The sequence below is a fragment of the Chrysochloris asiatica genome, unplaced genomic scaffold (assembly GCF_000296735.1).
Source record: "Chrysochloris asiatica unplaced genomic scaffold, ChrAsi1.0 scaffold00168, whole genome shotgun sequence".
NCBI lineage: Eukaryota > Metazoa > Chordata > Mammalia > Afrosoricida > Chrysochloridae > Chrysochloris > Chrysochloris asiatica.
The window spans coordinates 132,119-158,236 of NW_006408686.1; the positions used below are offsets into that span (position 1 = coordinate 132,119).

Genomic DNA, 26,118 nt, shown 5'->3' on the forward strand with positions numbered 1-26,118 from the left:
CTGGGTCTAAAGTCCCCAGCTGCTCCATCTTTCCACGTCATTGTCATCATTTCTGCCTCCATCTCTGGCATCACTGCTTCTCTGGGTAGAGTACCAGTCTCCGCTCTTATCCCTTGATGGTCTCACTTCTAGACTGCAAAGTCAATCACTCCGTTCCTTTTGCTACAAAACATCTACCTTTACATTTGCGACCCTCACAATCAGTCCTGATAACAATTATTCACTATTGTATCACAAGATACCCTAGTGGTTCTTAAAATTGCTTCTGATTTGGATCATCCATCTATTTGAAGCTAGAGACTATACCCCAATAAGAAAAGCACAGACACACACTTTATTTAAAATTTCTATTGATTTGTAACATGCTTGCACCAAAGTGTAAAATCTTACGTGATTACTTAACAAATTCACACATACTCATTTTTGAATATCAAAAATGTAAAATAAAAACTCTAGCCATTAGATACCGCCCCATGACACACATACATATAAATCTAATCACTCCACATGCCCCATAATTTTGCATAATAGTAGTTAAAACTGCTAACTTAAAAGTTGGTGATCTGAACCCACCAAGTGGTACCACAAAAGAATGACCTGGAAGCAGTCTGATTCCTTAAGGAGTACAGCCAAGAAAAGCCCCATGGAGCACTTCTACTCTGTGACACATGGGATTGCTATGGGTCGGGATCAAAAACAGCCACTTGGGTTTAGAAGCCTGATCTCTCACCTTTGGCGAGTGAACTTGGCGAAATCCCTTCTCTGTGTTCAGTGATCTTAGCAATAATAACCTGGGGATAATAATACTGCCTACCTCATAAAGGAGCTCTGGTAGCGTAGTGGTTACGAATCGGGCTGCGAACCTTAAGGTCAGCGGTTCGAAACTACCAGCCGCTCCGCGGGAGAAAGATGAGGCTTTCTACTCCCGTAAAGATTTACACCCTTGGAAACCCTGTACAGGGTCGCTATGGGTCGGAACCGACTCGACGGCACTTAACAACAACAACAACAACAACCTCATATAGTAAGTGAATTAATATATGTAAAGTACTTAGAAGGTTGCCTGGCATATGGTGTTATATAAGAGCCAGCTGTTATTATTAGACACGCTTTCAAGGTTTAGCTGAGTCCCCCAAAGTCCCTGTGCCCCACAGGTTAAGAATGACAAAGAGGGGGTGGTGTTCACAGTCTTCCTGAGCTGAAAAAAGCTTAACAGAAGTTGAAAAGCTGGCCACTTTGGCCCACCTCTCCCTGGGGCTTCCCCCTTCCCCCACCCACCCCCAGTTCCCACCCTGTCCCACACCCTTTCCTATTTACACCCCAGACGGAGGCAGCCTGCACACTGACTCACCCTTGGCTCGGACCAAGCCATTGTTTGGGAGTGGAGGTGGGGGGCAAGAGGGAGGAACAGTGGCCCAAAGAAAGTGGGGAATGTCAGCCACACAAGTCACCCACAGACAGTGACAGTCAGACACATGGCAAGACTGGCATGCCAGGCAAAGGACTGTGGTAGCATGCCACATAGGGATGCTTTCAGGACACCAGATTCTCAACTCCAGGTGTTCAGACTCTCGGGAGGCATGGGAGACAAGCTAACTGGGTCCCTACTGGGTCACTCCACAGACTGGTCCACGTTCCCCAGGCCCTCACATTCTCCCACATACCCATCATAATAGAGTCCTGTCTGCCTCTCTGCTATTCACATACTCAGACACACATGCACAAACTATCTTACATACTGACCCTGGGTGATCTGCCTCACTCTTTACACACAGACGCATACTCACACAACACACGTACTCCTGGTTTGTTTATATATATATATACCTCTCTCTCATACACACAAGCACACACACAACACCCAAACCCCAGCCCTGCCCCTCTCTGCCTGTCTCACACTCACACACAGATACACACACATTCACTACTCACACACATAACTGTCCTTCTGTCTCTCACCTCACTGTCTTTCTGTCTCTTTCCCTCTTTATCTCACACACACACACATAACCTGTCCTAATCTTGTCTGTCTGTCTCCTAGATACACACGGACATACATATACACTCTTGCATTGCTTACACACATACACACACGCATGCAGATAAACACCATCAGGCAGTCTCAACGAGGCATCCGTTCATCTTACAGTCTCAGTGCCACTGACACGGTAAGCGGCACTGAGACAGTTTCTTTCTTCAAACTCTCACTTCCACCCAGCTCTGTTTCACAAATAGCACGCACGATTCGGATCATCACGGTGACACCCAGGGTCTTTCCCACACACAAGGGTGCACACAAACATTTTCACTTAAATCACTATGCCAACGGGTTGTTTATATCTCAGCATCTCCTGCTCTTTCTTTTACACACACGCACACAGAGATAAGCTAGTTGGTGTACACAGTGTACACATGTGTGTGTGCACCCATGTACACTCTCACACACAAACCAGCTGCCCAGTCCGCCTCATGGAGGTAGACACACTGATCAGAGCGTCACCTTCTTTGTAGGCATAGACATCCCAGCACCACCTAGAGTTAGCTTCTCTCCCCTTCTCTATTTCTCTCTTACACACACACACACCACACATACATGCACGCACTCACGAAAGATGCCCAGGTCAGGATTGCAGCCAATATCTGGAGACTCTTCTCCAGTCATGGCACTACCCCACCCTTCTTTCCAATTCCCCCAGTCCGCACTCCCCCATTCACTGCCTTTGACCAACTCTGCTCTTCCCTTTCCACACCCTTGCCCTCCCCCACCCCTCAACCTTCCATCTGGTGGGTCCGGGCAGAAGCTCAGGCCTCTCTTCCACCTCCTCCAGCCCCCAGTCCTTCCCCATCCTCTCTAAAAGCCCAGAGGCCTTCGCTGCAGGCTTTCAGGAGTTGCCATGGCAACGGGGCCTCGTCCCTCATCCCCCTGGGGGTGGGCTGAGGACCCGGCCAGCCAGACCGATTAGGGGGTTCCAGTTACTGTGGCAACCATTGCAGGCCTGAGCTCTCCGCTCCTAGGAAGGGGGGTGGGGGCACTGTGAGTGAATGGTTGCCAAAGCAACTGGGAGCCAGCAAGGACTGAGAAGAAGCAGCTGAGCTCTGTCTCCCCCTGCCTAGGGCTGCTGCGGGCAAAGCACTTAAGCATCATTCTTGTGGCTACTGGAGTTGTTTTAAGAGAGGGAGATGAAGTGCAGATTATAAAACAGGGATTCCACTCATTCTCCAGCTGCCCATCATGGCCTTGGAGCCCATGCCAACTTGCCTAGACTCCCTGTGTGGACTAGGGCCAGTCAGATCCACTCTCTGGCCCTCACTTTTCCCCTTTCCATTAAATAGGGCCTTTCTCTAAAGAAAAGCCCAGCAATCTACATCCAGAAAAATAAGTCACTGAAACCTCAATGCAATACAGAACTACTTTGGCACATACGGGGTCACCATGAGTTAGGGTAGACTGAATGGGCAACTCATTTGCTACTTGTCTCTCAAGCATGTCACCATTCCTGTCTGATGTGTCTGCCCTCTCTCTTCTTGGCTGCACAGGAACCACAGAGCGAGTGTGCCTAGTACAGGGCACAGCAGAGGCCTTGAATGCTGTGCACAGCTTCATTGCAGAGAAGGTCCGAGAAATTCCACAAGCGATGACCAAGCCTGAAGTGGTCAACATCCTTCAACCCCAAACCACGATGAACCCCGACAGAGCCAAGCAGGTCAGTTGGGGTAAACTGGGCTGCTGTAAAGCTGATGCCATTTGCAAGGAGACACTTCTCACATCGCTAAGTTCCTGTAGGTGTTCAGTGGAACAGTCCCTACAAAAAGTCAATATATGGTAATGATTATTATTAGGAACCTTGATTGGCAGTTTCGGGAGAATGATGTGGCATCTGCTTCTGTAAAGATTACAGTCTTGGAAACAGTATGGGTAGTTTGTCTATCCTATAGGGTCACTTGGAATCAAAATCGACTCCACATCAACAATTTTTATTATTTATTATTAGCAAGTCAACCCTAACAAAAAAAGACTCCAGGCCTCTTGGAATTGGCCTGATTCAGAAAAGAAGTGAAAGTCTGAAAAAAAAATCTGCCTATAGCTTCCACTTATCCCCTCTTCCTGGGTTTCCTAGAGTATCTTCTCCCTTCTACTCTCCCCTCCACCATATCCCATTGTCTCTCTGAGTAACCTGCCTCCCACTTCCTGTTGTCGCCGGAAGTGACCTAAGTGACAGCCCAGCCACATCCCTAAATGTTTAGAATTTGTCCCTCCTACCCCCCCTTTGCCACCCATTAATTCATTACTGTGTGGGGTCGCCATCATTTAGAGAAAGGACCATTAGCGGGTCCGGGGGCGGGTGCTTTCCTGCGCACAGTCCTCTCTAGAAGGGGAAAGGCAACGCCTCTCCGTTACTTCAGTTACCAGGAAGCGATGACGTAGAGGCGTGTCAGGGAGCGGACCAATCGTTTTTTTCCGGGCCTCTCCGGTTGCTATAACAACGGTGCGCACAGGGCAGGTGGACTCACAGCAAGTCCCCTGGCGGTCAGGTCCTGACCAGGGAAGAGAAACGCAGGACTGGCTGGCTGCTCTCGCTTCCGATTTTCTCTCCCCTCCCCACTCCATACACATGCGCATTTGTCGCAAAGGGGCGAGACTGGCTGGGCAGGCCATCTGCAAGGGTTTCTTAACTGCAGTCCAACTGTATCGGTAAAAGGGACCTGGAATTCTTGGATTCTGTCTTTGCCCTGAGGTAGATGGAGCAGATAACTGGCCTGAGCTCCCCCTAAACTCGTGGCGAGACGATGGGAGCATTGTCCTGAAGGACTACTCCAAAATTGATTGCGGGTTTAGGCGGTGGAACGCAGCTGCTGTCCTTGGTGCTGAAAAGGCTCCGCTTCTCGCACACTTCCAGATCTTTCCATAATCCCTTCCTACCAGTTTATTCAGTTTACTGGGAAGACAGGGCATCGCCTCTTCCCCCTCCTTTTGTTTGTGGCTACAAGGGGCTCTGGATTCATCATGAAGAGTTTGTAGATGTTGCAGGGAAAATGGGGTCAGCACCATCTATGCCTGGACTACCCACCCCGTTCCTAATCCTGAGGAACTGAGATCGTGGAGCAGAAAGGTTGTAATCGAACCAGGATTTATTCTCTGCTTTTTTACCCCTTGTGGCGCTGTGAGTTAGACTTTGGGCAGCAAACCACAAGGTCGGTGGTTCAAACCCACCAGCCACTCCAAGGAAAGATGAGGCTGTCTACTGCCTTAAAGATTTGCAATCTCAGAAACGCTATATAGGGTTGCTGTATGTCGAAATCAACTCGATGGCAGTGGTTTGTTTTTGTTTCTTTACCCCGGGACTCCAAAGAATAAGGAAGATAATAGTTGAAGGCTAAGATTCTGTGGAGCCAGAGGTTGAATTGAATCCTACTTACTCCCGACCTGTGTGACCTTGAACAAGTCACTTAATTTCTCATTACCTTATTTTTCTCACCTGTTAAATGGGATTCATTATGATGCTTACTTAAGGGTGGTAGTGTTCATTGGTGTTTGAAACTTCTTAAATAGGTGTGTCTACTACTTAGAAAGTTCTTTTGAACATGTTAGCTTCTGCGCTTGTAATTATTGCATTTGGAGTTCAGGAGACAGGTGAAGTCCTATTTATGCTTTGAACTCACTGTGTCATTCTGTGCTCCTTCTGTGCCTCAGTTTCCCTTTCCATACAATATGTCAACTGAGCCAACCAGGGAATATAACTCAAATGTGTATGTAATAAGTCAGAAATCTTTTAAATCAACTGATTTTAAAATCTTGGATCAACTTTTAAAACCCTATGTGGACCAAGGAAAATATAACTGGGCTAGCAGTGTCTGTAGCCAGAGAGTCACCAATTTGTCACCTCTGGAGAAAGACTAGTGGTCTGGTATCTAAGTCATGTGTTGTTGTTGTTGTTGTTAAGTGCCGTCGAGTCGATTCCTTCCCATAGGGACCCTGCGTAGGGTTTCCAGGAAGCAGCTGGTGAGTTTGAACCACCAACCTTGCAGTCCAAACAGCTTTGCAGTCTGGCACATTAACCCTCAGTGCCACACCATGTAGGTAGCTTAAACTGAAGATTCCTGGATCCCAGCCCAGAGCCACTGCATCAGAATTTCTGGGGATAAAACATGGAAATCGGAGTATGTACTCTGCCCTAGTAGCAGATCGCCAATCCCTATGTGTCCTTGAACAAGTTACTTAACCTCTCTGTGCTCATTTCCCAATAGATAAAATGTGATCATAGTATTTACCTTATACAATTATTGTGAAGATTAGATAAGTTACTATAGGATAGTGTTTAGACTGTTGTTGTTGTTGTTGTTGTTAAGTATTGTGAAGTCAGTTTCTACTCATAACGATTCATTCCAACTCATAGCCAACCTGTATAGAGTTCCCAAAGTTGTCAATCTTTAGGAGAGCAGAAAGCCTCATCTTTTTCCTGTAGAGCTGCTGATGGGTTTGAACTATCAACCTGTGGTGCTTATCCTACAAGCGCCACATCAGGACTCCAGTGTTTAGATTGCTTCTGCTGCTGTGTGTGCCATCAAGTCACTTCCAACTCACAGCGAGCTTGTATAGGGTTTCCAAGGCTGTACAGTTTTACTGGTGCAGAAAGCCTCCTCTTTTTCCAGCAGAGCAGCTGGTAAATTCGAACTGCTGACTTTGCAGTTAGCAGCCCAACGTGTAACCCACAACACCAGGACTCCTTAGTGTTTAGAATTGTTGTGGTAGAGTGCTGTCACGTGTGTTCCGACTCCTAGCAACTCCATATAGGGTTTCCAAGGAGCGGCTGGTGAGTTTAAACCACCAACCTTGCAGTTCAAACCGACCTTGCAGTCAAGTGTTTATACTACAGCACCACATCAGGACTCCCTGGCAAATGATAAACACTGTGTTAGATGTTGTTAGTACTGCTTCTGTGGTTATGTGGTTACTGTTACTTTGAAAGCCCTTGGAGCAGATGGTCTGAGGCCTTTCTGATCCTAAAATTCCTAATTGTAGGCCTTTCTGATTCTACGATTATAGACAAACAGGTTGTTGTAGTTAAGTGTCGTCCAATCGGTTCCGACACGTAGCAACCCTGTGTAGCGTTTCAAGGCTTTAAGTCTCAGTGGGAGAAGGGAGCCTCTTGTTTCCCACAGAGTGGCTGGTGGGCTCAACTGTGGACCTTTTGGTTCACAGTCCAGTGCTTATCGCATGGAGCTACCATGCTCCCCTGAGACAAACAGGTATCCCCCTCTTCTCTGAAAGTTGGCTGTATGCCACTTTGCTTTTAAGAAAGACCTACATTAGTATCGTTTTCACTAAATAAAAAAAGTCCAAAGAGGATTTTCATTTTCATGCAAACAGGCGAAAAGTAAAACTAGTGATAGTGTGCACCTTGTACAATCAGAGCGACGTCACCAGACTCCTTTCCCAGGAACTGCACTCAGCATCTCAGTATCAAACTGCCATAACTTTGTGTTCTGCCCATAAACTGGCTGGCATTATGATGGTGGTGGTGGCTGTAGGCTGTGAAGCCAGTTCTGAGTCACAGTGACCCTGTATAGGGTTTCTGAGGCTGGACATCTTTATGAGTGCAGAAAGCCTCATCATTCTCTCACGGAACAGTTGGTGGGCTCAAACTGCTGACCTTGTCCTGAGCAGCCACACTATATGTTAGTGTTATTTTAGATTTGATGTGCTCTCTGATATGATTTGACAGGTGATTTTTCAGGTCTGGAAATGCTCAAAAATATATGATTTGACAGGTGATTTTTCAGGTCTGGAAATGCTCAAAAATGTTTCCTATGTAAATTAATGATACTTGCTTCAGTTTCTATCATTTCAGTTTAGGAAGGGTTTCATATTTATTTTCAGGCAGATAGCTCGGTATAGCTGTGTAACAGAGTCCCTGAATGGCACAAATGACTACACACTCGACTGCTAGTTGAAAAGTTGGCAGTGCAAACCCACCCAGAGGTGCCTTGAGAGACAGGGCTGTCAATCGGCTTCAGAAAGATTGAAACTCCTATGGAGCAGTTAGACTCTGCACACATGAAGTGGTCATGAGTGGCAACCAACTCTACGGCAAGTAGTAGCAAGGGACGTAGATTGTTCTAAGATTCTACTCCTCTTAATACCCTGGGGGCTTCAGGATTCCTCACCTGCAGTTCTCTCTAAGATGCTGTGGGTCTACAATTCTGAGTCTGTTTAATAAGGCATTTATCATTTCCTGAGGGCTTACCAAATGCTAGGCATTGGGCTGTCATTTTACTTGTTAAATATTCCCAGTAATTGTCTGAGATGTTGTTGTTAGGTGTTGTCAAGTGTCAGTACCGACTCACAGTGACTCTATGCATAATAGAACAAAACACTGCCCAGTCCTACACCTACCTCCCAATCATTGCTATGCTTCAGCCAGTTGCTGCTGCCATTGTGTTAATTCATCTCATTGGAGGTCTTACTCTTTTTCGCTGACCCTCCACTTTGCCAAGCAAATTGTAAGAGATAGCTGTGATTTATAAGAGGCCAGTGTGTGGTTTACTAGTAGCATTCTTGTTTTCCATCTGGGACACCCAGGTTCAATTCCTGGCCACTGCCGCTCATATGGAGCCATTGCCCATCTGTCAATGACAGTTGGTATTTTGCTGTGACGCTAAACAGCTTTTAGTCTAGAAAGACTAAGAGTAGGAAGAAAGGCCTGGAGATCTACTTCTAAAAAGCAGCCAGTGAGATCCCACTGCGCATGGGACAATCCAACAATAACTAAGGACAAGGTTTTGCCAGTGTTAGAGATAAGGAAACTAAAGCACAGAGGTGAAGACAGTTGCCCAAGGTTACATAGTTGTTAAATAGCAAACTAGAATTTGGACCGTCCTCTGTTGAAAATACAGCAGCAGCAAAAACCTTGCTACTAGCCATGGTTCTGTCATTAGAATTAACACTGACTGAGTGACTGCCATAGGACAGTATCTTAGTGGGTACTCGCCAAAACTATGTGGATATGCCCATTTTACAGATGGAGTAAAAGGGGCTCAGATGAGTGAAATGACTCCCTAGGAACTCAGTTTGGAATTTTTTAAAAATCTAACTTTCACGCATATACATACAATTAGACCATTGTACCCAAACCTCTTATGGAATAATCCATCCTTCCCCAATGCTCTGAAATGCCACATCACTTACTAAATATATCTCTCTACTCTCTTCGGTCTGCTTTAGTATGTATTTTTCTATCCTCTTCACTTGTCAGACTGTTCTGTATTTTCTGGTGATTTAAAAAAAATAAATAACAGCTCAGTTGAGACATAATTCACATACTATAAAGTTTGCCATCTGTATATTAGCATATTCACAAAGTTGTACATCCATTGCTGCTATAAAATTCTAGAACATTCCCATCACCCCAAAAATAGTAACCATTAGCAGCCATTTTTTCAGTACCACCAGCCCCTGGCAACCACTAATCTACTTTGTTTCTATAGATCTGCCTATTCTGGATATTTCATATAAATGGAATCATATGATACGTGGTTTTTATGTCTGGTGTCTTCCACTTAGCACCATGTTTTCAAGAATCATCGTATAATAGTATGTGACACATAGTCAGTCACTTGCTCTGGAGCCAAACAATATTCCACTATTTGGATATCTGGGTTGTTTCCATTCATCAGTTGACGGATATCTGGGTTGTTTCCATTCACCAGTTGACGGATATCTGGGTTGTTTCCATTCATCAGTTGACGGATATCTGGGTTGTTTCCATTCATCAGTTGACGGATATCTGGGTTGTTTCCATTTGGGAGCGATTATGAGTAGTGTTAAGGAGTTCTGGTAGCATAGCGTATACGAATCGGGCTGTGGACCACAAGGTCAGCAGTTCGAAACTACCAGCTGTTCCACAGGAGAAAAATGAGGCGTTCTGCTCCCGTAAAGATTTACAGCCTCAGAAACCCTGTGCAGGGTCACTATGAGTCGGAACCGACTCCATGGCACACAGCCACCATGACTAGTGTTGCTGTGAGCAAATTCTTGTGTGGATATATGTTTTCAGTTCTTTTGAGTATATAAGAGAGGAATTTTGAGGTAATATGGAAACTCTAGGAGCTCTAGTGGTACTGTGGGTTAGTTATTGAACTGATAACCATAAGATTGGTGGTTCAAACTCACCAGCTACTTTGCAGGGGAAAGATGAACCTATCTGCTGTCATAAAGATTTAGTATTGGAAACCTTGGATAAGGTTGCTATGAGGCAGAATTGACTCAGGAACAGTGTTTTTTGTTGTAGTTGTTATGGAAACTCTATGAGGTAGTTTTACCCTGTCATGTAGGATCACTATGAGTCAGATTCTACTCAATAATATGCAATAACATCAACAATAACATGGTAACTCTTAGGTTTAATTTTCTGATGAACTGTGAAGTTGATTTCCAAAGCACCTATACCACAAATGTGGCAGTGAAGTCTAGATCTGCCCATGGTAGTAACCATGACAACAACCATTTGTCCGACACCTACTATGGACACACATTAATTGCACGTTCACGTGGCAATTTATACTTGGTGATCAGCCAACAATTGAGTTAATGAATGATGATATGCCTATAGAGGCCAAGCAAACAAACAAAAGATATGATTGAGGAGTGGCAACTTTATAGCAAGTCACCTGGCAATGGTGGGGGCTGTGAATCACCTGAAACACAGCTAACCTCAGTTCTGGCTAATTGTGACCATGCTAGAATCTCAAGTTCATTACTGTGTTCCTGATCTCAATGAAGCCTGATAACAATCCTATGGAAGAAGTGTCCTTCTCCCCATTTTACAGATGAGAAAACTGAGTCCCAAAAAAGCCAAGTCCCTTGTCTAGCATCAGTGGTAAAGACAGGATTTGAACCTGATCAAGTAATCCCAGAGTCAGCTTTTCGGGGATTTGTAGGAACAGATTGCAAACTGGCTAGCACGTTGGATTATTTACACCACACAGTGGTTCTTGAAAATGTTAAGAGATTGCCAACATTTAAAAACTGATTGCTTTCCATTTTACAAATCAACATTCCCAGTTAATCTAGAAAAATCAGAATAGGCCATACTGAGCTGAGGTTGGCTATCCAAATTTACAGCACCCACACATATGTACACACAAACACACACTTCTACCATCACTACCACCATTCTGTTCCTGTTTGGTCTGTGGGTGTCATTCATTCATTCATTCATTTTTCCATCCATTCATTCACCCAACCTTTGCTGAGCACTTTCTGTATGCTAAACACTGAGGACCCAGTAAACAAACCAGACAAACATCCCTACCCTTATGGGTCTTAAATTCATCCAAGGGGAGACAGAAAATAAACAAGTAAATAAGTAAAATAAGAATGAAAGGGAGTGTTGGGACATAAGTATTTCTTCTAGCTTTTTCTTTTGAGAACTTTTTTTAAATAGTACAATGGACTCTCGATACAATGTATTTAGATTCACCATTTATTAATATTTGCTTGATCTCTTCACACATACACACATTGGCGCTTTATTGCTGACCTACTTGAAAATCAGTTATAAATCTTATTACCTTTCATCTCTAAACACTTTAGCATGTATCTCCCAAGAACAAGGACAGTCTCCTATATTGTCACATTAGTATTACATTGTCTGGGGTAGTGGTGACTTAGTGGTAGAATTCTCACTTCCATGTGGAGTCCTGATTATGTGGCTGCTAACCACAATGTTGGCAGTTCAAACCCACCAGCCATTCCTCACAAGCCCTATACAGGTTTGCTATGCGTTGGAACCTACTCTGTGGCACTTAACAACAACAATGTGAGAGGCCCAGGTTAGATTCCCAGACAGTTCCTCAGTGCAGCCATGACCCATCTATCAGTGAAGCCTTTCATGCTGCTAAAATGCTAAACAGATTTCAGTGGCGCTTTCAGACTTAGACAGACTAGAAATAAAGACCTGTTGACCTGCTTTTAAATATCAGCCAATAAAAACCCCATGGATCAAAAAACAAACAAACAAGATTTTTGAAAGGTAAGGAAAAATAAGACGAAAAAGAAAGAAAAAAAGGAAACAAAAACTCTATAGATCACAATGTTCTGATCTACACCTGACCATGGAGGATAGCTCAGGATGAAGCAGTATCTTTTTCTGTTTGCATACGGTGGCAAAAAGCCAGGGGTTGACCCAATGGCAGCTAACAGCAACATGTACCATAGAGTTCAGTTCTGGGCTCAGAGATGTTCCAACAGGTATTTCCCCAAATGAAGGTCCTGTGAGACTTTAAAAAGTCCTTCAGGACCTGGGACAGTTCTTCTAAGGGCCTGATTCTCCAGGTGTGGAGTACAAACATCCATGGCACTGCCCACTGAATATCCATCTCTGCCCTCTGTGTGGCAACCAGAACTGAGAACACAAATTTCCCAAATGCCCATGGTTCTGTTTAGGGATGAAGAAGAGGGCAGATATGGACATAAGATCCTCGGATCAGTTGATTGCGAAGGAGGAATTTATGTATAAAAACGCTCTTGGCAATGTTGATTTTGAAATCTCTCCACTGGAATCAAGCTGGATCCACATACAGAGCTTGGTCATGTATGTGGATGAAGAAGTGGGGAACTGAGAAGTGGGGAACACCATATTTAAGTAATCCAATGCTTAAGACCATCCTCGAGAGGTTTTATATTTATCTTCATTTTACAGATTACACAAGAAAGGAGTTAAATGAGAAGGCAATGTCATAAGGTCCAAGAGATTGGATTTCAGCCCTGTCTCTATCTGGGTGGTCTTGGAGCAAGTTTCATCCCTTAGGCCTCAAGATGTTCATTTACTGTTGTTGTCACGTACCATTGAGTCGGTTCCGACTCACAGCGATCCTGTATGGGATTTCCAAGGAATAGCTGGTTAGTTTGAACTGTCAACCTTATGGTCCAAACCGACTTTGCAGTGCTTTATTCCACAATGACATAAAGTGAGACTAATGCTTAATGGAGTCCCAGGATGGAGCTGTAAGATAAGCTCTGGACTGCTAACCACAGATCACAGCAGTTCAAACCCATCAACCACTCCACAGGGTAGCTATGAGTTGGAACCAACTTGACAGTCCTTAACAACAATGTTTAATAATGCCTTCTTCCAGAGCTGGGAGTCAAAGTATTTAACAATATAGAAGGCCTGGGCACCAATGCAAGCTAAGGCTCTACATTAAGCCTTTAAGAGCTGGATGAATGGGAGATACCAGGGCTTTCATGAGCATGGAACATGTGGCCAAAAAACTACTGAGGGGACTTAGAGTACTAGCTATTTATTTATCAGCCAACATGGAAGTATTTCATTGTTCCAACAGCTGGTAGGGCCATATTGGAGCCCTGATGTTGCCGTGGTTAAATGCTAAGCTGTTAACCAAAAGGTTGTGGTTCAAACCCACCAAATACTTTGCAGGAGGAAGTTGAAACAGTCTGCTCCCATGAAGATTTGCAGCCTTGGAAACCAGATGGGGCAGTTCTACTCTGATCTATAGGGTTTCTATGAGTCAGAATACACTAAACGGCAATGGATTTCATTTGGGGAGTGGGATTTAGAGTCATATTAGAGCAATGGTGGCTCAGTGGTGAAATTCTCACCTTCCATTTGGGGGGTCCAGGTTGGTTTCTGAACCAGTGCACTACCCATCTGGGTTTCCAACACCCATCTCAGTGGAAGTTTGCATGTTGCCATGATGCTGTTCAGGCTTTAGGAGACCTTCAAGACTAAGACAGAGTAGGAAGAAAGGCCTGGTGATCTTTCTGAAAATCAGCCAGTGAAATCAATTACAACGCTCTGATTCCATTGTGCATAGGATTGCCGTATGGTGGGAGCCAACTGAAGAGCAGCAGAGCCATATTGGTGTGTGCCCAGAAGATACATTGAACCTGATCTTGGACAATTGAAAGAGCAGGGTTATGAGAATACCTGGGGCTATAAGCCCGGGACTAATATTATCATCAAGGAGCTCTGATAGCGTAGTGGTTATGAACTGGGCTGTGAACTGCAAGGTCAGCAGTTCGAAACTACCAGCTGTTCCGCAGGAGAGAGATGAGGCTTTCTGCTCCCGTAAAGATTTACAGCCTCAGAAACCCTGTACAGGGTGGCTATGAGTTGGAACCGATTCCACGGCACTTAACAACAACAACAACATTATCATCAGAGTCCTAGTGTGGCGCTGTGGGATAATGCACAGCTGCAAGGTCAGTTTGGACTGCAAGGTCGGCAGTTCAATTTCACCAGCTGCTCCTCGGAAACCCTATACACAGGGTCACTATGAGTCTGAACTGATTCGAAGGTACTTAACAACTATAATGTAATAGTCAGCACTTTGAAGCAGCTTGGACTGATTCAGCCATTACTGGTGACGTGTAATCAGAATAGGTACAATTTTGTTAATTTGGGTGAAACAACAATAACTGGAATGGGAAATTTTACACACCCAATCTCTTAAATGAGATACTTGGAAAAGTGGCGTAGTGAGCCCTTTTGGGAACCTAATGTGGGTGACTGGATTATTGGCCCGACTCTGGAAAGCTAGTGCACTCAAAGTGTGCTGTCTTTGAGTAGAGCACCATTGTTTCTGATTCTGCTTGTCAAAGACATCTGGTTGCTATGCAACAGGCACACCACCCTTGTTTTCTAAAAGGGGGATTAAGTTTCCCACAGGGTCTCAACCTGTGATTTTCCCCATTTCGGTTATTGTTTGCTTCACCTACATTTAACAAATTCGAGTCCATTCTAGTTTTGATTTGTGAGCCATACCTGAACCAGTCCAAAGCCATGATTGTTATTCAGTCTCCGATCATAGCCCTAAAGACTTCCCTCTCACTCTCCACGCAGGCCAAGCTGATTGTCCCCAACAGCACAGCCGGCCTGATCATCGGCAAAGGGGGCGCGACGGTGAAAGCCGTGATGGAACAGTCGGGTGCCTGGGTGCAGCTGTCCCAGAAACCAGAGGGCATCAATCTGCAAGAGCGCGTGGTGACAGTCAGTGGTGAGCCCGAGCAGGTGCACAAGGCCGTGAGCGCCATCGTGCAGAAGGTCCAGGAAGACCCTCAGAGCAGCAGCTGCCTCAACATCAGCTACGCCAACGTGGCCGGCCCTGTAGCCAACTCCAACCCCACCGGCTCACCGTACGCCAGCCCCGCTGACGTGTTGCCTGCTGCAGCCGCCGCCTCCGCTGCTGCCGCTTCTGGCCTGCTGGGCCCAGCAGGGTTGGCAGGCGTGGGAGCCTTTCCTGCCGCCCTGCCTGCCTTCTCCGGCACCGATCTGCTGGCGATCAGCACAGCGCTCAACACGCTGGCCAGCTATGGCTACAACACCAACTCCCTTGGTCTGGGCCTCAATTCGGCCGCAGCCTCCGGCGTCCTGGCTGCTGTTGCCGCTGGTGCCAACCCTGCTGCTGCTGCCGCTGCCAACCTCTTAGCGTCCTACGCTGGGGAGGCAGGGGCTGGGCCAGCTGGAGGGGCCGCCCCACCTCCGCCCCCACCACCCGGAGCCCTGGGCTCCTTTGCTTTGGCCGCAGCCGCCAATGGCTACCTCGGGGCTGGGGCAGGCGGGGGTGCAGGTGGAGGAGGTGGGCCACTGGTGGCCGCGGCGGCCGCGGCGGGGGCAGCTGGGGGCTTCCTGACAGCAGAGAAGTTGGCAGCTGAAAGTGCCAAGGAGCTGGTGGAGATCGCGGTGCCTGAGAACCTGGTGGGAGCCATCCTGGGCAAGGGGGGCAAGACGTTGGTGGAGTACCAGGAGCTCACAGGCGCCCGCATCCAGATCTCCAAGAAAGGAGAGTTCCTGCCAGGCACGCGGAACCGGCGGGTCACCATCACGGGCAGCCCCGCGGCCACGCAAGCAGCCCAATACCTCATCAGCCAGCGGGTCACCTATGAGCAGGGGGTGAGGGCTTCAAACCCCCAGAAAGTGGGATGAGGCCTGTGGTGTGTGCTCCCACCCTATCCCTGTCCCTCCTCCTCCTCCTCCTACTTCCTCCCCCAACTCCTGACCTCAGCTTGGTGTAGTCCTGCTTCTTATGGGATGGGGCTGGGGTAGGCCTGACCGAACCCCCGCCTTCTGGTAGTCATAGGCAGGATTGAGTACTGGCTGGGGTTGGGGCCCAGAAGCCCCCTCCCCAGCCTGGAACTGACCCCTTTCCTCATCCCTGTGCTTGTCTGGGCCTGATCGCCCCTCCCAGGGCCCAGGTCTGTGTGATATCTGTATATATTGCATTTTGTTGATTTTAATAGAAAACAAAGCGTTATTTTCTCTTTCTTTCCCTCTTTTTTTTTTTTTTTTTTCCTTGATGAGGAATTCTTTTTTGTTTCCTTTTTTATATTTTTGTTTCCACATGGGAGGAGGGGAGGGAGCCTCTGGGTCACCTGGATTGAGGGGCCTCCTCAAAACACAACACTCCACCTCTCCTGCCTTCAGTTCCAGATCTGAGGGAAGTGATGGGAGAAGAGACAGTGGAGGAGTCTGAGCTGAAGTGGGACCTTTGGTGTAGGGACCCCATAGATCCCAGGTTGTCTCAGCTACTCTCTCGCCCCCCCACCAGAGTTGCCCCCTCTAGGTGGGAATTTTCATTCTTTTGTTGTCAGGTTGTATTGGGGGTAGGGGTGGCTGCTGGGAAATGAGGTTGGCTCTGGGATTGGCCCAGTCCCATGGGCAAGACTCTTAGGGGCATTTGGAGCAACTTCCTCTGGAAAGTACTGTGGCTTTTTCTAAAGTAATGGGAATGAGTATCCCTGTTGTGATGTCACTAAAAGCCAAGTACTTAATTTATGATGTCACAGGAAGCAGTTCACCAAAGGTTACTTCTTATGATAACAAGAGGGACAGGTATTTCCTATGATGTTTCTCAAAGGTCATTTCAGTGATATCATGGGAGAGTGTACTTCCTGTGATGTCTTGAGGTCACTTCCTAAGAGATCTCGAGGTCACTTCCAATGATGTCACTGGGTTGAAACATCTGTCTCCTGTGTTGGGTCATGGCCAACCACTGACCCTTTCTCTACCTACATCCCACTTTGGTGGGATGATGGCCTGGGAGATCTTCCCAGGAGGAGAAGAGGGGTGACTTGGATTCAGTCTGGACGACTCTAAAAAAATTTTTTTAAAGACCCAATACCATTAGGGTCATCTCCATCCAAATATAACAAGTCTTGAACTCACCCTCGCAGGGAGAGTAGAAGATGGAGCTAGCGAAAACTACCGTTAAAGACCCCCTGTTCCCATCCCCACCTTTTGTATGCATGCTTGTGTCTGCGTGGCTTTGTTTCATTGAGTCTGGTGAGCCGAATGTATAGTAGCTCTTGTCAGACCAGTGTGGCTCGGTTGTAGGGTTCAGTGAGTCTCGGTAGAATCATCTGATCTGGAATGCCCTGTGGGGTCTGACACGTTAAATTTGCCTAGTGGCTTTTGGCAAGCTGGCATGCTTTGGTGGTGTCTGATAGATCAGAACGTTGTGGTGTTGTGGTTCACCGGGGGCTAGAAGTTGTAATGGTGGCTGACAAGCTAGGCAGCCCTGGGAGCCACTTTGGGTGTGGTCCCTTGAGCATGGTGACTGTGTTCTGCTCTAGGGACCTCTTGGTGTGTTGAAATTTTAGGGCCTGACAACCGTATGGACTTAGGATAGCTGAGACCCATCTCCACCCCCATATACATCCCCTTGCTCCTTGGAGACACCTCCACTTTCTCCAACCCAAAGCAGGGCCTCTAGTGCCCTAGTTCCATCATCAGCATTTCTGGGGGAGGGACATCCCATGCCCATCCTCTCCCCATTTGTCCTCCTCCTAGGTCTTCCAGACCCTTCTCTTCTCCATGGCTTTGGGGGCCAGGCCGCCTCATCTCTCTCTCTCAAAAGAAAGGAGGGAAGAAAAGCTACAGAGACCATTCTCACTCCTAAAGCCAGGGAGATTCCTTCCCCTCGCTAGAGGGCCTCCCCCAGATCAAAATGTGAAAATCCCTAGAAAGCAATAGCCTTTGAGGTACTTTGCACTGAATCCCCCCCAGCCCAACCCTTCTACCCGATGGGCACCAAGGTGGCTTTTCTGTGCCCTCTTCATATCCATGTGGGAGCCAGCTCCCCCCGTTTCCTGTACCCTCATCACCTTCTGCCCCCTAATCTCCAGACTGAACCCAGATGGAGATCTGAGTGCCAAAATAATTCTTGATGTAACTTTGTACATATCTTCTGCAGTTGTTGGCTCTTGGGGTTGGGGGTGGGTTGGCTCCATGGGCCATGGTTCCCTTCCACTGCTCAAAAGACCTTACAGTATTTCACAGTATCTCCATCCATGCATGGGTATTGCAGTATCTAGCTAATATATCCCCCTATACTCCCCCAAGCCCCCATGAGGAGAGGAAGGATCCTGGGAGAAGTAAAGTTTGGGCTCGGGGAGGTGGGATCTGAAGCGCTCATTTGCATTCTCTGCTTCCCTGGCAGATGATTTCCATAGAACCATTCAGGGAAGTCTGGATCCAAGTTAGGGGGCATCCAGTACTTCTGTCTCACACAGATAACATCTCTGGAGGCTGGGCCTCCTGAAAAGTGTTCCCTTGGGGTGTCTATGTGACACTCTTGCTTATTCTTATTCACATTTCTTGGGGAACCCTTCCCCTCCAGCCAGGGATTATCAGTTGGTGAGTGGGGAGCCACATATCTTTCCCCATTTTCCCCCAGGAACTCAATTCACTGTCTTCCCCATCCCATGAAAGTCCCTTCTGCAATCTGACCTCAAACTTTTGTGCTGCAGTTTGTCCAGAGGGGACACGCAAGTGGAGTCAGAGATGGGGCTTATTGAAAATTCCATTAGCCAATCAGATCTCGGAGACTCTGATGACCTCCCTGCACCCTACTCTTCAGCACCCAATAGGTGCTTCATAAGTGTTTGCTGCATTGAAATTGTCTCCCTGTTCCTTCCCATTTGCCCTCCAGCGCCTTACATCTCCCAACATCTCCCTCTTGCTTTCTTTGGCTCCCTATGACTTTCTGTTTTATCTCCCTGTGTCTCCTACTGTTGTCTGTCCTGTCTCTAACTTTGTCTGTCTGTCTTCCTCCTCTCCACAACTCTTTCCATTCTTCCTCCCTCACCTCATTTCCCCTTTGATTAAAAAAAAGAAGAAGAAAGTGCCAAACTTCCTTGGAACTGAGCCGCTCTGGGAGGGGGCAGGGGAAAGAGGACCTCAGACAGAGGGGAGGAAATAGGACCATCTCTCTTGGAGAAGGTTCCTAAAAGGCATTGAAAAAGTCTGTGAACACTTAGCTAAACTGGGTCCCCCTTCCTTAACCCTCCCACCCCGATTTTCTTAGAATCTTTGTAAGAAAAAAAGAAAAAGGAAAAAAAAAAACCTTTCCTCTTCAGCTTAACTCCTCTACCCTTTTGGATCCCCCAAATTCCACCAGCCGGGGAGAACCCCATTTGCCTCCTTTGGGCAAATCTGTAGAAACTGGGAAGGGGGAGCTATGTAAAACCCCTCTTCTGCTGGCCCTAGGGGCGGTGCCAGCTGGACTCAGAGAAAAGGGTCTCAAAGCACTTATGAGAAGAAGGGGTTCAATGTGCCAAATTCACCTCCTTCATCCCCCGTCTCAGGGGGCTCTGAGCCAACCTGCCCCAACCACCTTCTTCTGCCCTGCCCCAGCCACCTCTACAAGGGCAAAGAGGCGTCACCGCAATAATTAGTAGGGGGCAGGAATCAGAAGGCTATTGTGCCATCTTTATCTGCTCTGACGCCTGCCCTGGACTGGGAAATGGGAACCAGGGGTAGTCTAAACAGCGTTTGGTAAGAGTCGACTTATAGACGGTTGGGAACTTATACTTGGAACAATATGGTACCACTTTTCTCTTAGTGGTATTTCTTCTCTTCTTAACCACCTCCCCAAGTCCCTCCGTATCCCTTATTTTGTTTCTCCTGCTTGTTTCCTCATTTTGTTTCTGCATGGTGGCCAATTGTTTGCCAAGTGAGAGAAGTCCCCTTTGCACTGATAATTGCTGTTTCGAGACCAAGAGTAGAGATTGTAGTAGACTGTGTGGTCTTTTGGGCGTCCAGGCTGCTGATTGGGTTCAGGCGCTATCGCACAGACTGTCATGAAGGCAGTCCTGAACCTGGGGCCGCCTATTGCGCGTGAAAGCCTGAACTAGATGTCGCTGGGGAGAACGGAATTGCGAGTCCCACTTGGTGGTTTCGGGACAATGGTTTTAAGCTCTGGTGAAGCCTGGACACCCAACCCTGCCTTCACGATCCCTCTCCACTGCAGTAGCTGTCTGGACGCCTGTGGGGAGGGGGCTTCGTGTCCTTGGCGCCGCTGCTGTTGGGTGTGGTCACCAGTAGTGGTGGCCCGGAGGGTGATGGGAGAAGTCTCTGTAGGGGGTGTGTGATGTAGGCTGCTGGTTTTTAACCCCTTCTCAGCCAATCCAGGACACTCTTGTTTCCCAGAGATAATTTGGGGGGACCGCCTAATCCCCCTCCTCCACCTCCTTCTGCCTCACCCCACCCCACCCCCTCAAAACCACCAACCTCTCATCTTCTAAGTGACTCCATCACCACCAGCCACCGGGACCTTCGGCCTCATTGCTCCAGCCCGCCCCACTCGACAGTCAGACTCGCTCATCGAACTCTTTTTGATTAACCCTTTCTGTGTTCATCCCACGGAAAACTGTGTGTCCGGCGGGGGTGGGGGGGCAGGGGGAGGCGAGGGGCTGTGGCTACCTCCTTTCCTCCATCTCCCACCGCCCATGCCTCCCTATCCGCACCCCATCCCATGCCCTACTCCTCACCCCTAAGTCCGCCCTCCCCCATGGAGGGGGGGGAGATGGAGATCCTCTATAAATATCTATGCTGTTTGGCTTTGTCCCTTTAAAAGGCGGGGCCAGGGGCGTGGCCTCCCCAGAGGTGCGGTCACACCGGGGGTGTCCCACTATTCCCTCCTCCGGCTCTCCCCACTCCCCACCCCTTCATTGTAAATAATCACTTTTGTACTGGGTTTGAGCCAGGGGACGTGGGGAGTCATTTTTTTTCTTTGTGTTGGCATCTCCGGCCACTGGAGGCATGGTCCGCATCCTGTTTTGATTTGGGAGAATCTCAAGGTGGGTCCCTTCACCTATCAGCCTATACTAAGGATTTCAAAAGAACAGTATTAGTATAGATCCCTGGTGTGGAGGCAAAGAATAGCTTAGTCTGACAGTATGACTCCGTTTTCCCCATCTGTGAAATTAATTTGTTCTCCAAGGTCTCTGGTGATCCCGAGTTAAACCATGGGGAAGTCAGGGGAGGTAGCATCACTCGTCTCTGTTCCAGACAAGGTGGGAAAAGAATAAGGGAGGGGAGGTGGGGAGGGCTTTTAGATAACCAATTGCTAAGTCCTTATTAGGACCTTAAATTCGCTTTCCTCCCTCCCCACCCCAGGACTGCTTCCTCTCTTGGTTAAAATGGAAAGGACTAAAGAACATTGAAGGAGCCCCTCACAGCTCAACGCTGAGGTACTTAGCTATTAACCAAGAGCCCAAAGCTTCTACCCCACGGGAGAAAGATGTAAAGTCTCCTTCCAGAAAGAGGAGAGCCTAGGAAGCCCTATGGGACAATTCTACTCTGTCCTATCGGGGAGTTAGGAGAATCAACTCCACTGCACGGGGTGTAGAGACCCTGTCTAGGATATCTGAGGCTGTCAATCATTTCCGGAGCAGAAAGCCTCACTTTCTCCTTCCCAGCAGCTGGTGGGCTCAAACTGCCCGACCTGTGGTTCCGTAGTCCAGTGCTTATCTTACAAAGCCACCTCAAAAGTCCCTTGGGTCTCCTCAATCCTTAGGTTAAGAAGACCCAAGTCCCAGGCTGCCCCCTCCCCACACTGCTCCAGTTTCACATTCCGTTTCCTGGGCCCAGACTACCCGCTTTGTGACCATGCCTCCAGTGTCTCCATCAAACCTCCTCTAAGTCCTTCCATCTCTGCGACCAGGGACGCCACCCACTTCCTCCCCACCACCTCCAGCAGCTCCTGGCTGGGGCCCACTGCCCTCTCCTCCCTCCCTCCCCCCATTGCCATGCCTGGGCCGTGCCCACCCCACCCACCCCTCTACCCCCCAGTGTCCGTCTGTGACCTAGTGCACCATGTATTAGCTTCCATGGCCCCCACCACCCCCTCCCCCACCCTCCTTCCCCCCTCGGCGACTTCACCTTTTTTTGCCACGATAAACGCCATCTCAGCATCTGTGTCTAATGTTGTCTTTTTTGCTTGACATCACACACTCCTTCTTAACCCATCCCCCTTTCCTCTCCCTCCTCCCCACACCTCCACCCTCATCCTGAGTTTTTTTCCCCCCTGGGCTCTGGGCATTTAGGGGAGGTGGGTGGGGGCCTTCGAGGAGGGGAGGGGGAAGGAGTGGGTTGTTCTCTCTGGCCTGGGTGAACACCCAGATCAAGAATGTGTCTGAGGGGAGCAAGCCTAATCTAGTTTTCAGAGCCCAAATAATCCACTCAGGAGAATCAAGTCCCCTCACCACCACCACACATGCCCGAGCCATAATCCCACAACACGTTCCTTGACCCACATCCCCACACAGCATTGCAAATATACAATCCTCAGTAGAGGCAGGGTTACCCAGGGTTACAATTTTGGAGGGACCCCTGGGTGGTGCAAATAGTTAAGCTGTTAACTGAAAAACGAGAGCATCAAGTCCACCCAGAGTTGCCTCAGAAGACAGATCTGGCAATCTTGAGAAAAATCAGCCATTGGGGTCAGACCAACTTGAGGACAGCTACTTAACAGTTAAAGTTTGGGCATCAGGTGAGAATCAGGTGGGTTCCAGTGCTGTATCATTCTTAGGTCTTGACCCTCCTAAGCCTCCATTTCCTCACCTATAAATGGAGATTTTTTAAAAATGTTAACTTCAGCACTGTTCCCATGTTAAAGTTTTATTGAGCACCTACTATGCGTTAAGCACTGTTCAAAGTGCTGGAGACACAGCAATGAACAAAATAGATCCACCTCTCTGTCTTCAAGGAGCAAACATTCTACTGGGATCTAGAAGTCCTTACTGCAGAACCTGACTCATGGGCTCAAAATGATTCAGAGGTTGCAAACCATCACCAGTGGGTAGGTCTGTTGCAAACAGGATTGCGTTTGGCTTGTACAGCATTTTGTGTGAATTTAGTGCCAGCATGTTGACATTGGAGTCCCCAGGTGGTGCCAACAGTAGCTCTACTACTAAGTGCAAGGTTGACAGTTCAAATCCACCCAGAGGCACTCGGAAGGAAGTCCTGGCAATTTGTTAACAAAAGGGTTTTTGTTATTGAATTATTATGGAGTAGTTAGTTCTCCTCTGACATATGTGAAGTCAGAATCAATTACACGAACAACTGTTGGGAGTCCCTGGCAGGCACAAACGGTTAAGTGCTCTTACTAAAAGGTTGATCGGTAGCGTAGTGGTTACGAATCGGGCTGCGAACCGTAAGGTCAGCGGTTCGAAACTACCAGCCGCTCCGCGGGAGAAAGATGAGGCTTTCTACTCCCGTAAAGATTTACACCCTCGGAAACCCTGTACAGGGTCGCTATGGGTCGGAACCGACTCGATGGCACTTAACAACAACAACAACAGAGGTACCTCAGAAGGAAGACTTGATGATCTGCTTCTGAAAGAGCCCAGCCTTGAAAACCCTAAAGCGTATTCTATTCTGATATACATAGGTTGTTGTTGTTGTTGTTGTTAAGTGCCGTCGAGTCGGTTCCGACCCATAGCGACCCTGTACAGGGTTTCCAAGGGTGTAAATCTTTACGGGAGTAGAAAGCCTCATCTTTCTCCCGCGGAGCGGCTGGTAGTTTCGAACCGCTGACCTTAAGGTTCGCAGCCCGATTCGTAACCAGGTGGCACCTAGCTTTTGATTTTGTTGGGTTTTTTTCCTAAACACTGGGAAGCTTCTCCTGAAAATGTGAGTCTGTAAAGCCTCTTTTGAAAAATCAGATGTGACATCTGTGAGTGGCAGTTACCACAGGGTAACCGTAGTTGACTGTCACACAGGATGGGCAGACTCAATGCCTCCCTGACCTGCATAGTTCATTTATAATATATGCCTGGCCACTGAATATTTGTAAATTTGCAACCCCTGAAGGAAATGTGTACCATAAGATTGTGGTGGCTTCATAAAATAAGCGCTGGACAGCGAACCACAAGGTCTGCAGTTCAAGTCTGCCGGCCACTCCACAGGAGAAAGATGAGGTTTTCTGCTCCTCCAAAGATTTAAACCTTGGAAACGTATACAGGGTCACTCTAAGTCAGAACTGACTTGTTGTTGTTGTTGTTAAGTGCCATCGAGTCGATTCCGACCCATAGCGACCCTGTACAGGGTTTCCGAGGGTGTAAATTTTTACGGGAGTAGAAAGCCTCATCTTTCTCCCGCGGAGCAGCTGGTAGTTTCGAAGAACTGACTAGACGGCGCTTAATAGCAACAACAACAATCCTGGTGTGGCGCTGTAGGATAAGCACTGGACTGCTAGCCACAGGTCGGCAGTTCAAATCCACCAGCCACTCCTTGGAAACCTTATGAGTTAGAAGCTATGAGTTAGAAGCAAGTTGATGACACTGAATGACAACAATATCCCTACATGTAGGCAGTATCACACCAGGTACGCCTGGGAAGGTGCTGGTGTAGCAAATAGGAGCAAAAATGGGCTTTGAGATGGAGAGCCACAAGAGGTAAAGCGGAAACTGGGAGGGGGCAGGCAGGCAGACACTGATTCTGGTGGGGCCTGGGACACCTCATCTTCTCTCTCTACATTTCAATTCAGTATCCATATCTGGGAAACACCCATTCAGGTCATACCTACCTTCTGGAATATTCTGGAAGCATTCCTCAAGCAGATCACTCCATCAGTACCCTACCTGTGTTGGTCACTGGTGAGACCCCTATAGTTGAAAAACAATGATAGCATGATTCGAGGGAAGAACAGAAACCAAGAGAAGGAGACAGGAGGGCAAAGAAGACTGAGGATACGACAAAGTGAGACAGACAGCAATGGAGAGAAAGAGATAAAGGGCAGACAGAAAAGGGTCCTCAACTGTGTGGGATGTCGCCATTCATTCATTCAATAGACTTTTATTGAGTACCTATACAGGGTCGCTATGGGTCAGGCTAGACTTGAAGGCACTTAATAACAACAACATTATGTTCTAGAAGGCCCTTTGATGGTGCAAGCAGTTAACACTCAGCTATCTAAAGGTTGGCAATTTGAACCCACCGATCATGTCATGGAAGAAAGCCTTCGCAATGCGTTTCCATAAAGATTGGCCCACTGCCATCAAGTCTGTTCGGATTCATAGTGACCTTAAAGGGCACAGTAGTTCTGCTCCATAGAGTTTCCAGGACTCTAAATCTTTGCAGAAGCAGACAGCCTCATCTCTCCTGCAGAGAGACTGGTGCACTGACCTTGCAGTTAGCAGCCCAGTGCTTAATCCACCATGCCACCAGCCTATGGGGAAGTTCTACTGTATCACATGAGATTGCCAAGAGTTGGAATTGACTTAATGGCAATGGATTTGGTTTTGGTTTAGGACCTAGGGACATGATGACAACCTTGATGAGTCTCCATTCGCATGTTTAGAGCCCAAAAATCATATCTCCAACTCTTAGCACATAGTAGGTGCTGAAAACTCCACCGTACTTTAAGCCACAGACACCTCTGATCCTGGTCTGAGACCCTCCAGAGTTCCTGGTCTCCCCAGATAATCACCAAGCTAGGGCATTTTCAAGAAGAGTAGAAGACTTTTCCACCAGGAATTGGGAAGGGAATGGGAGAGGGTGGGATTTAGTCCTTGTTTTGCTGTGTAACTTTGAGAAACTCTCATGACCTCTCTGGTCCTTGAAGATGGAAGAGAGAGGAAATGAAGTCAGGACAACGGTGAGTAATGAGGGAAGGCGAGAATTGCAGGGGTGGAGGTGGGATCTGGATGAGAAGAATGATGAAGAAAGAAGATGGAGGAACTGCTTGGAATAGAGAGAAGGCCCTAGAAATAGTGCTGGAATGGGAAGGTAGAAGCTGGAAGAAGGCATACATGAGTCCCCAAGTTCTGGGATCCTCAGGGGTGGCTCTGAGAAACCAACACTCATTGGTGTC

General features: G+C 47.6%; 1 protein-coding gene across 1 annotated transcript in view; it reads left to right on the forward strand.

Annotated features, from left to right (window-relative positions):
- The window catches only part of NOVA2 (neuro-oncological ventral antigen 2), a 33,604-nt gene extending 17,318 nt beyond the window's left edge, over nt 1–16,286 (forward strand). The window contains exons 3-4 of the mRNA XM_006871318.1: nt 3,538–3,704; nt 14,865–16,286. Of these exons, the coding sequence (XP_006871380.1) occupies nt 3,538–3,704; nt 14,865–15,947 (1,250 nt within the window). The 3' untranslated portion in view covers nt 15,948–16,286. The remainder of the gene's footprint in view (nt 1–3,537; nt 3,705–14,864) is intronic.
- The last annotated feature ends 9,832 nt before the right edge of the window (nt 16,287–26,118 follow it).